This window comes from Taurulus bubalis, assembly GCF_910589615.1.
Source record: "Taurulus bubalis genome assembly, chromosome: 20".
Taxonomy (NCBI): domain Eukaryota; kingdom Metazoa; phylum Chordata; class Actinopteri; order Perciformes; family Cottidae; genus Taurulus; species Taurulus bubalis.
In genome coordinates, this window is record NC_136608.1 from 18,724,642 (window position 1) to 18,738,007 (window position 13,366).

A 13,366-nucleotide genomic window follows, 5' to 3' on the forward strand; every position below is an offset into this window, starting at 1 on the left:
AAGTATATATATATTTATTTATATGTGTATATATATTTATATTTACTCATATATATATATATATATATATATATATATATAATTATAACAACGTGACTCACAGGTATGTAGTTGGCGTTGATGTAGTCTGAACCTTCATCGTTGTGCATCGAGATCAAATTCACCCGACTGAAGTCGTCTGGAGGGAAAATAAATTTAAAGAATTAAAGATTTAAATATTTAAATGTGGCACAAACATTTTCTTTTCTACATGTTCTGTTAGACTTGTTTTAAAGTCACGTGACTTTCATCAATAAATCAGATTTGTTGGATCTTAACTCAACGTTTGTCATTAATCATGTTTCTCTTAATATTCGAGGAGTTCGTCCTCTTTCCCCCAGAATGCTTTGCGGTCAGCGACTCACAGGGCAGGATGTTGGTGTATCTGTTCTTGGGCCTGTTGACGGGCAGGTCAGCTGCATCATGGGAAAGATCCAGACCGACACTCTTCAGCTCCTGAAAACACATCGAGGTGTGAAACCGAATCAGTGACCTACAATCGTGACTTAAACCTGAATTAAATGTGATTTAAAGCAGCTCTGAATCAGCTTTAAACTAGCTTATAAACCTGCTTTAAACCAGCGCTAAACCTGACTTAAACCAACTCTAAACTAGCTCTAAACCTGACTTAAACCAACTCTAAACTAGCTCTAAACCTGACTTAAACCAACTCTAAACCTGACTTAAACCAACTCTAAACTAGCTCTAAACCTGACTTAAACCAACTCTAAACCTGACTTAAACCAACTCTAAACTAGCTCTAAACCTGACTTTAACCAACTCTAAACCTGACTTTAACCAACTCTAAACTAGCTCTAAACCTGACTTAAACCAACTCTAAACTAGCTCTAAACCTGACTTAAACCAACTCTATACTAGCTCTAAACCTGACTTAAACCAACTCTAAACCTGACTTTAACCAACTCTAAACCTGACTTTAACCAACTCTAAACCTGACTTAAACCAACTCTACACTAGCTCTAAACCTGACTTAAACCAACTCTAAACCTGACTTAAACCAACTCTAAACCTGACTTTAACCAACTCTAAACCTGACTTTAACCAACTCTAAACCTGACTTAAACCAACTCTAAACTAGCTCTAAACCTGACTTTAACCAACTCTAAACCTGACTTAAACCAACTCTAAACTAGCTCTAAACCTGACTTAAACCAACTCTAAACTAGCTCTAAACCTGACTTAAACCAACTCTAAACCTGACTTTAACCAACTCTAAACCTGACTTTAACCAACTCTAAACTAGCTCTAAACCTGACTTAAACCAACTCTAAACTAGCTCTAAACCTGACTTAAACCAACTCTAAACTAGCTCTAAACCTGACTTAAACCAACTCTAAACCTGACTTTAACCAACTCTAAACCTGACTTAAACCAGCTGCGTACCTCAAACTGCAGAGAGAACTTGTAGGCCGAGTCTTTGCTCATTTCTTTGAAGTACGCGTCAAAGTCGTCGAGCTGAACGGGACTGAAGCAGACGATCACAAATACATATTTACACCTTCAACTCAAATATGAAAACATGAATATAACACATGAATATATGAACACATGAAGACATGAACACATAAACATATGAACACATGACTACATGAACACATGACTACATGAACACATAATCACATGAACACAAAGACTAAGACATTAACACATGAACACATAAAGACATGAACTGATAAAACACATGACTACATGAACACATGACTACATGAAGACATACACACATGACTACATGAACACATGAACACAAAGACTAAGACATTAACACATGAACACATAAAGACATGAACTAATAAACACATGACTACATGAACACATGACTACATGAACACATGAACACAAAGACTAAGACATTAACACATGAACACATAAAGACATGATCTGATAAACACATGACTACATGAACACATGACTACATGAACACATGACTACATGAACTCATGAACACATAAACACATGAACTCATGAACACATGGCTACATGAACTCGTGAACACATGGCTACATGAACTCGTGAACACATGGCTACATGAACTCATGAATACATAAACACATGAACACATGACTACATGAACACATGATTACATGAACACATGACTACATGAACACATGACTACATGAACACACAAACACATGAACACATGACTACATGAACACATGAACACAAAGACTAAGACATTAACACATGAACACATGACTACATGAACACACAAACACATGAACTCATGAACACATGACTACATGAACACATGACTACATGAACACACAAACACATGAACTCATGAACACATGACTACATGAACACATGATTACATGAACACATGATCACATGAACACATGATTACATGAACACATGATTACATGAACACATGACTACATGAACACATGAACAGATGATTACATGAACACATGACTACATGAACACATGATTACATGAACACATGACTACATGAACACATGAACAGATGATTACATGAACACATGACTACATGAACACATGAACACACAAACACATGAACTCATGAACAGATGATTACATGAACACATGACTACATGAACACATGAACACACAAACACATGAACTCATGAACACATGACTACATGAACACATGGACTCATGAACACATGATTACCTGAACACATAATCACATGAACACATGATTACATGAATACACAAACACATGACTACATGAACACATGAACTCATGAACAGATGATTACATGAACACATGACTACATGAACACATGACTACATGAACACATGAAGAGTCCCGTTACCTCGTCAGCTTCCGTTTCTTTAGAGCCGTCTTGCTCCTATAAAACACAAACATGGTGACGACTATACTTCATAAATATTACATAACATTATGACTTCAGGGTTTGACCGATGTGGTTTTTACACTATATTGATGCTGACGTGGTTTAACACTATATTGATGTGGTTTAATATTATATTCATGTGTTTAACACTATATGCATGTGGTTTAATATTATATTCATGTGGTTTAACACTATATTGATGTGGTTTAATATTATATACATGTGGTTTAACACTATATTGATGTGGTTTAATATTATATACATGTTGTTTAACACTATATTGATGTGGTTTAATATTATATTCATGTGTTTAACACTATATGCATGTGGTTTAATATTAGATTCATGTGGTTTAACACTATATGCATGTGGTTTAATATTATATTCATGTGGTTTAACACTATATGCATGTGGTTTAATATTATATTCATGTGGTTTAACACTATATTGATGTGGTTTAATATTATATACATGTGGTTTAACACTATATTGATGTGGTTTAATATTATATTCATGTGGTTTAACACTATATTGATGTGGTTTAATATTATATTCATGTGTTTAACACTATATGCATGTGGTTTAATATTATATTCATGTGGTTTAACACTATATTGATGTGGTTTAATATTATATTCATGTGGTTTAACACTATATTCATGTGGTCTAATATTATATTCATGTGGTTTAACACTATATGCATGTGGTTTAATATTATATTCATGTGGTTTAACACTATATGCATGTGGTTTAATATTATATTCATGTGGTTTAACACTATATGCATGTGGTTTAATATTATATTCATGTGGTTTTACACTATATGCATGTGGTTTAATATTATATTCATGTGGTTTAATATTATATTCATGGGGTTTAACACTATATTGATGTGGTTTAATATTATATTCATGTGGTTTAACACTATATTGATGTGGTTTAATATTATATTCATGTGGTTTAACACTATATTGATGTGGTTTAATATTATATTCATGTGGTTTAACACTATATGCATGTGGTTTAATATTATATTCATGTGGTTTAACACTATATTGATGTGGTTTAATATTATATTCATGTGGTTTAACACTATATGCATGTGGTTTAATATTATATTCATGTGGTTTAACACTATATTGATGTGGTTTAATACTATATTGATGCTGATGTGTCTTGATTTTTATTAAAATATATTCTGAGATGGAATTTTTTTTATCAGAATACTTAAATAAATTAAACTGAAGATCTTAAATTAATTCAAAATGTTAGTTTTGTGCAAAGATGAATTTATTTGATTATTTTTCGCCATAAACTTCCATTAAAATCCGTATAGAGCCGTCCATCGGTCAAACCCTCCAGAACAACAACAATAATAATGATAATAATAATCTAACATCAATATCATGCTCAGAGATTTGATTCATTCACTTAATGCAAACAACAAACATGCAGCTTCATATTTACACGTATTTATCGTTTACTCTTCATGCTTCTGTGTTTACAGAGATTCACCGCCTGACTTCAGACCTCCGGGTCCCAAGACTAGATGTGGTAGTCAGGAAGGGTTTCTCTAAGCATCAACATGCACGTTAATAACATCTACGGCTATCATATCATAATATATATATATATATATATATATATATATATATATATATATATATATATATATATATATACATATATACATAATATATAACATCATAAGATATAATATATCACATACAGGAGATAGAAGCTACGCTAACAGCTGCACTACAAACTGAAGGAGAAGGACAGACGGCATGCAGACACCAGACTGCTAGCATGAGCAGTTAGCATCAACAGTTAACATCAGCAGTTAGCACCAGCAGTTAGCATCAGCAGTTAGCATCAACAGTTAGCATCATGCCAACAGGTTAATGTGACTTTAAGAGTTCAGACGTGTCAGCAAAATAATCTGCTGACTTCCTGTTTTCCCGCCAATTAAACTGGACTCCAAAGGGTTTGTATTTGATATTTGATATTCTGTTCTCGTCAACAAATCCCACGAGCAAATTTAAACCAACGACAACAAATGTTGTGTATCTCTTCCTAAACACAGTTAACGCTCAAAACAGCATCAACAACGCCACAAAGCCGAAGAACGTAAATCAGGAAGTGGAACATCGGGTTTTATATTCAGCTGACTTATTATAAGTGGTCGTGATGATGAAACAACATACATACATACATATATACATATATATATATATATATATATATATATATATATATATATATATATATATATATATATATATTAGGAGGAAGTATTTAAATAGAGAAAGGAACCGGGCCCAGACTTGAGCCCTGAGGAACACCACGTCTGTAAATGAAGTGCTGGTTTTGCTCTTTTCATGGGATGTGTTGACAACAGGAAGACTGAAGATCACCAGACATACTTTATATCTGGAACCAGCTCTCCTTCAGATCTGGATCCATCCCTCCTTTAGTTCTGGATCCATCCCTCTAGTTCTGGATCCATCCCTCCTTTAGGTCTGGATCCATCCCTTCTTTAGGTCTGGATCCAGCCCTCCTTTAGTTCTGGATCTATCCCTCCTTTAGGTCTGGATCCATCCCTCCTTTAGTTCTGGATCCATCCCTCCTTTAGGTCTGGATCCATCCCTCCTTTAGGTCTGGATCCATCCCTCTAGTTCTGGATCCATCCCTCCTTTAGGTCTGGATCCAGCCCTCTTTTAGGTCTGGATCCATCCGTCCTTTAGTTCTGGATCCATCCCTCCTTTAGGTCTGGATCCATCCCTCCTTTAGGTCTGGATCCATCCCTCCTATAGGGCTGGATCCATCCCTCCTTTAAGTCAGGATCCATCCCTCCTTTAAGTCAGCATCCAGCCCTCCTTTAGTTCTGGATCCAGCCCTCCTTTAGGTCTGAATCCATCCCTCCTTTAGGCCTGGATCCATCCCTCCTTTAGGGCTGGATCCAGCCCTCCTTTAGGTCTGGATCCATCCCTCCTTTAGGCCTGGATCCATCCCTCCTTTAGTTCTGGATCCAGCCCTCCTTTAGGTCTGGATCGATCCCTCCTTTAGGTCTGGATCCAGCCCTCCTTTAGTTCTGGATCCAGCCCTCCTTTAGTACTGGATCCAGCCCTCCTTTAGGTCTGGATCCAGAGGGGGAAACCAGCCTCTGCTCAGCCCCTGATGAAGTGTTTCTGGCCTACTTACCAAGGGTTAATATAAAAAGCCAACAGATAGTCAGTCCAGAGGCAGGACGGCAGGAGGGTAAGGAAGGCGAAGAGGCTTCTTCGCCTGAAGGGGTTCAAACAAACGATGGAATAAAAACACAAAGAGAAGCAGACGGCAGGAGGACATGGGGCTCCGTTAGTCCAGCGTCACATTAGAACAGTTAAAGCTTCATGCAGCCGTCAGTGAGCTGCCGTCACTAAGGAGGACAACAGTCTCTAAGGAGGACAACAGTCACTAAGGAGGACAACGGGCGTCTCTAAGGAGGACAACAGTCACTAAGGAGGACAACAGTCTCTAAGGAGGACAACGGGCGTCTCTAAGGAGGACAACAGTCACTAAGGAGGACAACAGACACTAAGGAGGACAACGGGCGTCTCTAAGGAGGACAACGGGCGTCTCTAAGGAGGACAACAGTCACTAAGGAGGACAACAGTCACTAAGGAGGACAACAGTCACTAAGGAGGACAAGAGTCTCTAAGGAGGACAACAGTCACTAAGGAGGACAACAGTCACTAAGGAGGACAACAGTCACTAAGGAGGACAACGGTCACTAAGGAGGACAACAGTCTCTAAGGAGGACAACGGGCGTCTCTAAGGAGGACAACGGTCTCTAAGGAGGACAACGGGCGTCTCTAAGGAGGACAACGGGCGTCTCTAAGGAGGACAACAGTCACTAAGGAGGACAACAGTCTCTAAAGAGGACAACAGTCACTAAGGAGGACAAGAGTCTCTAAGGAGGACAACAGTCACTAAGGAGGACAACAGTCACTAAGGAGGACAACAGTCACTAAGGAGGACAACGGGCGTCTCTAAGGAGGACAACGGGCGTCTGTAAGGAGGACAACAGTCACTAAGGAGGACAACAGTCTCTAAGGAGGACAACGGGCGTCTCTAAGGAGGACAACGGGCGTCTCTAAGGAGGACAACAGTCACTAAGGAGGACAACAGTCTCTAAAGAGGACAACAGTCACTAAGGAGGACAAGAGTCTCTAAGGAGGACAACAGTCACTAAGGAGGACAACAGTCACTAAGGAGGACAACAGTCACTAAGGAGGACAACGGTCACTAAGGAGGACAACAGTCTCTAAGGAGGACAACGGGCGTCTCTAAGGAGGACAACGGTCTCTAAGGAGGACAACGGGCGTCTCTAAGGAGGACAACAGTCACTAAGGAGGACAACAGTCACTAAGGAGGACAACGGTCACTAAGGAGGACAACAGTCTCTAAGGAGGACAACGGGCGTCTCTAAGGAGGACAACAGTCTCTAAGGAGGACAACGGGCGTCTCTAAGGAGGACAACAGTCTCTAAGGAGGACAACGAGCGTCTATAAGGAGGACAACGGGCGTCTCTAAGGAGGACAACAGTCTCTAAGGAGGACAACAGTCTCTAAGGAGGACAACAGGCGTCTCTAAGGAGGACAACAGTCTCTAAGGAGGACAACAGTCACTAAGGAGGACAACAGTCTATAAGGAGGACAACGGGCGTCTCTAAGGAGGACAACAGTCACTAAGGAGGACAACAGTCTCTAAGGAGGACAACAGTCACTAAGGAGGACAACAGTCACTAAGGAGGACAACAGTCTCTAAGGAGGACAACAGTCACTAAGGAGGACAACAGTCTATAAGGAGGAAAACGGGCGTCTCTAAGGAGGACAACAGTGACTAAGGAGGACAACAGTCTCTAAGGAGGACAACGGTCTCTAAGGAGGACAACGGTCTCTAAGGAGGACAACAGTCTCTAAGGAGGACAACGGGTGTTTCTAAGGAGGACAACGGGCGTCTCTAAGGAGGACAACAGTCACTAAGGAGGACAACAGTCTCTAAGGAGGACAACAGTCACTAAGGAGGACAACGGGCGTTTCTAAGGAGGACAACGGGCGTCTCTAAGGAGGACAACAGTCACTAAGGAGGACAACAGTCACTAAGGAGGACAACAGTCAATAAGGAGGACAACGTCTCTAAGGAGGACAACAGTCTCTAAGGAGGACAACGGGCGTCTCTAAGGAGGACAACAGTCTCTAAGGAGGACAACGTCTCTAAGGAGGACAACAGTCACTAAGGAGGACAACAGTCTCTAAGGAGGACAACAGTCACTAAGGAGGACAACGTCTCTAAGGAGGACAACAGTCACTAAGGAGGACAACAGTCACTAAGGAGGACAACAGTCTCTAAGGAGGACAACAGTCACTAAGGAGGACAACGTCTCTAAGGAGGACAACAGTCACTAAGGAGGACAACAGTCTCTAAGGAGGACAACAGTCACTAAGGAGGACAACGTCTCTAAGGAGGACAACAGTCTCTAAGGAGGACAACGGGCGTCTCTAAGGAGGACAACAGTCACTAAGGAGGACAACAGTCTCTCAGGAGGACAACAGTCACTAAGAAGGACAACAGTCTCTAAGGAGGACAACAGTCTCTAAGGAGGACAACAGTCACTAAGGAGGACAACAGTCTCTAAGGAGGACAACAGTCACTAAGGAGGACAACAGTCTCTAAGGAGGACAACGGGCGTCTCTAAGGAGGACAACAGTCACTAAGGAGGACAACAGTCACTAAGGAGGACAACAGTCTCTAAGGAGGACAACGGTCTCTAAGGAGGACAACGGTCTCTAAGGAGGACAACAGTCTCTAAGGAGGACAACGGGCGTCTCTAAGGAGGACAACAGTCACTAAGGAGGACAACAGTCACTAAGGAGGACAACGGTCTCTAAGGAGGACAACAGTCTCTAAGGAGGACAACAGTCTCTAAGGAGGACAACGGGCGTCTCTAAGGAGGACAACAGTCACTAAGGAGGACAACAGTCTCTAAGGAGGACAACAGTCACTAAGGAGGACAACAGTCACTAAGGAGGACAACAGTCTCTAAGGAGGACAACGGGCGTCTCTAAGGAGGACAACAGTCACTAAGGAGGACAACAGTCACTAAGGAGGACAACGGTCTCTAAGGAGGACAACAGTCACTAAGGAGGACAACAGTCTCTAAGGAGGACAACGGGCGTCTCTAAGGAGGACAACAGTCACTAAGGAGGACAACAGTCACTAAGGAGGACAACGGTCTCTAAGGAGGACAACAGTCTCTAAGGAGGACAACAGTCTCTAAGGAGGACAACGGGCGTCTCTAAGGAGGACAACAGTCACTAAGGAGGACAACAGTCTCTAAGGAGGACAACAGTCACTAAGGAGGACAACAGTCACTAAGGAGGACAACAGTCTCTAAGGAGGACAACGGGCGTCTCTAAGGAGGACAACAGTCACTAAGGAGGACAACAGTCACTAAGGAGGACAACGGTCTCTAAGGAGGACAACAGTCACTAAGGAGGACAACAGTCTCTAAGGAGGACAACGGGCGTCTCTAAGGAGGACAACAGTCACTAAGGAGGACAATGTCTCTAAGGAGGACAACAGTCACTAAGGAGGACAACAGTCACTAAGGAGGACAACAGTCTCTAAGGAGGACAACAGTCACTAAGGAGGACAACGTCTCTAAGGAGGACAACAGTCACTAAGGAGGACAACAGTCTCTAAGGAGGACAACAGTCACTAAGGAGGACAACGTCTCTAAGGAGGACAACAGTCTCTAAGGAGGACAACGGGCGTCTCTAAGGAGGACAACAGTCACTAAGGAGGACAACAGTCTCTAAGGAGGACAACAGTCACTAAGGAGGACAACAGTCTCTAAGGAGGACAACAGTCTCTAAGGAGGACAACAGTCTCTAAGGAGGACAACAGTCTCTAAGGAGGACAACGGGCGTCTCTAAGGAGGACAACAGTCACTAAGGAGGACAACAGTCACTAAGGAGGACAACAGTCTCTAAGGAGGACAACGGTCTCTAAGGAGGACAAGGGTCTCTAAGGAGGACAACAGTCTCTAAGGAGGACAACGGGCGTCTCTAAGGAGGACAACAGTCACTAAGGAGGACAACAGTCACTAAGGAGGACAACAGTCACTAAGGAGGACATTGGTCTCTAAGGAGGACAACAGTCTCTAAGGAGGACAACAGTCTCTAAGGAGGACAACGGGCGTCTCTAAGGAGGACAATAGTCACTAAGGAGGACAACAGTCACTAAGGAGGACAACAGTCTCTAAGGAGGACAACGGGCGTCTCTAAGGAGGACAACAGTCACTAAGGAGGACAACAGTCACTAAGGAGGACAACGGTCTCTAAGGAGGACAACAGTCACTAAGGAGGACAACAGTCTCTAAGGAGGACAACGGGCGTCTCTAAGGAGGACAACAGTCACTAAGGAGGACAACAGTCTCTAAGGAGGACAACGGTCTCTAAGGAGGACAACGGTCTCTAAGGAGGACAACAGTCTCTAAGGAGGACAACAGTCTCTAAGGAGGACAACAGGCGTCTCTAAGGAGGACAACAGTCACTAAGGAGGACAACAGTCACTAAGGAGGACAACAGTCTCTAAGGAGGACAACGGGCGTCTCTAAGGAGGACAACAGTCTCTAAGGAGGACAACAGTCTCTAAGGCGGACACCAGTCTCTAAAGAGGACAACAGTCACTAAGGAGGACAACAGTCTCTAAGGAGGACAACAGTCTCTAAGGAGGACAACAGTCACTAAGGAGGACAACAGTCTCTAAGGAGGACAACAGTCTCTAAGGAGGACAACGGGCGTCTCTAAGGAGTACAACAGGCGTCTCTAAGGAGGACAACAGTCACTAAGGAGGACAACAGTCTCTAAGGAGGACAACAGTCACTAAGGAGGACAACGTCTCTAAGGAGGACAACAGTCTCTAAGGAGGACAACAGTCACTAAGGAGGACAACAGTCTCTAAGGAGGACAACAGTCACTAAGGAGGACAACGTCTCTAAGGAGGACAACAGTCACTAAGGAGGACAACGTCTCTAAGGAGGACAACAGTCTCTAAGGAGGACAACAGTCTCTAAGGAGGACAACGGGCGTCTCTAAGGAGGACAACAGTCTCTAAGGAGGACAACGGGCGTCTCTAAGGAGGACAACAGTCTCTAAGGAGGACAACGGGCGTTTCTAAGGAGGACAACAGTCTCTAAGGAGGACAACAGTCACTAAGGAGGACAACAGTCTCTAAGGAGGACAACAGTCACTAAGGAGGACAACAGTCACTAAGGAGGACAACAGTCTCTAAGGAGGACAACAGTCACTAAGGAGGACAACAGACACTAAGGAGGACAACAGTCTCTAAGGAGGACAACGGGCGTCTCTAAGGAGGACAACGGGCGTCTCTAAGGAGGACAACAGTCACTAAGGAGGACAACAGTCTCTAAGGAGGACAACGGCGTCTCTAAGGAGGACAACAGTCACTAAGGAGGACAACGGCCTCTAAGGAGGACAACGGTGACTAAGGAGGACAACAGTCTCTAAGGAGGACAACGGTCTCTAAGGAGGACAACGGTCTCTAAGGAGGACAACGGGCGTCTCTAAGGAGGACAACGGGCGTCTCTAAGGAGGACAACGGGCGTCTCTAAGGAGGACAACAGTCACTAAGGAGGACAACAGTCTCTAAGGAGGACAACAGTCACTAAGGAGGACAACAGTCACTAAGGAGGATAACGTCTCTAAGGAGGACAACAGTCTCTAAGGAGGACAACGGGCGTCTCTAAGGAGGACAACAGTCTCTAAGGAGGACAACAGTCACTAAGGAGGACAACGTCTCTAAGGAGGACAACAGTCTCTAAGGAGGACAACGGGCGTCTCTAAGGAGGACAACAGTCACTAAGGAGGACAACAGTCTCTAAGGAGGACAACAGTCACTAAGGAGGACAACAGTCTCTAAGAGGACAACAGTCACTAAGGAGGACAACAGTCACTAAGGAGGACAACAGTCTCTAAGGAGGACAACAGTCACTAAGGAGGACAACAGTCACTAAGGAGGACAACAGTCACTAAGGAGGACAACAGTCTCTAAAGAGGACAACGGGCGTCTCTAAGGAGGACAACAGTCACTAAGGAGGACAACGGTCTCTAAGGAGGACAACGGTCTCTAAGGAGGACAACAGTCTCTAAGGAGGACAACAGTCACTAAGGAGGACAACAGTCCCTAAGGAGGACAACAGTCACTAAGGAGGAAAACAGTCTCTAAGGAGGACAACAGTCACTAAGGAGGACAACAGTCTCTAAGGAGGACAACAGTCACTAAGGAGGACAACAGTCTCTAAGGAGGACAACAGTCACTAAGGAGGACAACAGTCTCTAAGGAGGACAACAGTCACTAAGGAGGACAACAGTCTCTAAGGAGGACAACAGTCACTAAGGAGGACAACAGTCTCTAAGGAGGACAACAGTCACTAAGGAGGACAACAGTCTCTAAGGAGGACAACAGTCACTAAGGAGGACAACAGTCTCTAAGGAGGACAACAGTCACTAAGGAGGACAACAGTCTCTAAGGAGGACAACAGTCACTAAGGAGGACAACAGTCTCTAAGGAGGACAACAGTCACTAAGGAGGACAACAGTCACTAAGGAGGAAAACAGTCTCTAAGGAGGACAACAGTCACTAAGGAGGACAACAGTCTCTAAGGAGGACAACAGTCACTAAGGAGGACAACAGTCTCTAAGGAGGACAACAGTCACTAAGGAGGACAACAGTCTTTAAGGAGGACAACAGTCACTAAGGAGGACAACAGTCTCTAAGGAGGACAACAGTCTCTAAAGAGGACAACAGTCACTAAGGAGGACAACAGTCTCTAAGGAGGACAACAGTCTCTAAAGAGGACAACAGTCACTAAGGAGGACAACGGTCTCTAAGGAGGACAACAGTCTCTAAGGAGGACAACAGTCACTAAGGAGGACAACAGTCTGTAAGGAGGACAACAGTCACTAAGGAGGACAACAGTCACTAAGGAGGACAACAGTCTCTAAGGAGGACAACAGTCTGTAAGGAGGACAACAGGCGTCTCTAAGGAGGACAACAGTCTCTAAGGAGGACAACAGTCTCTAAGGAGGACAACAGTCACTAAGGAGGACAACAGTCTCTAAAGAGGACAACAGTCTGTAAGGAGGACAACAGTCACTAAGGAGGACAACAGTCTCTAAGGAGGACAACAGTCTCTAAAGAGGACAACAGTCTCTAAGGAGGACAACAGGCGTCTATTTATATATATTCATACTCAACATCTAATATTTTAGATTATATATTTTATATTTAACATCTAATATTTTTATATTTAATATTGAATATGTTATATTTATCATCTAACATTTTTATATTTAATATCTAATATTTTAGATTAAACATTTAACTAAGTGTTTAACTCAATATTAAACATTTAACTT

The 13,366-nt window shown here is 42.8% G+C and overlaps 1 protein-coding gene across 1 annotated transcript in view; it reads right to left on the reverse strand.

The window, feature by feature from the left end:
* ptpro (protein tyrosine phosphatase receptor type O) overlaps window positions 1–13,366 on the reverse strand; it is a gene marked incomplete at its 5' end in the record, with an annotated part of 59,407 nt that overhangs the window by 2,215 nt on the left and 43,826 nt on the right. Inside the window, 5 exons of the mRNA XM_079236393.1 lie at window positions 102–178; window positions 405–495; window positions 1,444–1,525; window positions 2,835–2,870; window positions 6,081–6,164. Of these exons, the coding sequence (XP_079092519.1) occupies window positions 102–178; window positions 405–495; window positions 1,444–1,525; window positions 2,835–2,870; window positions 6,081–6,164 (370 nt within the window). The remainder of the gene's footprint in view (window positions 1–101; window positions 179–404; window positions 496–1,443; window positions 1,526–2,834; window positions 2,871–6,080; window positions 6,165–13,366) is intronic.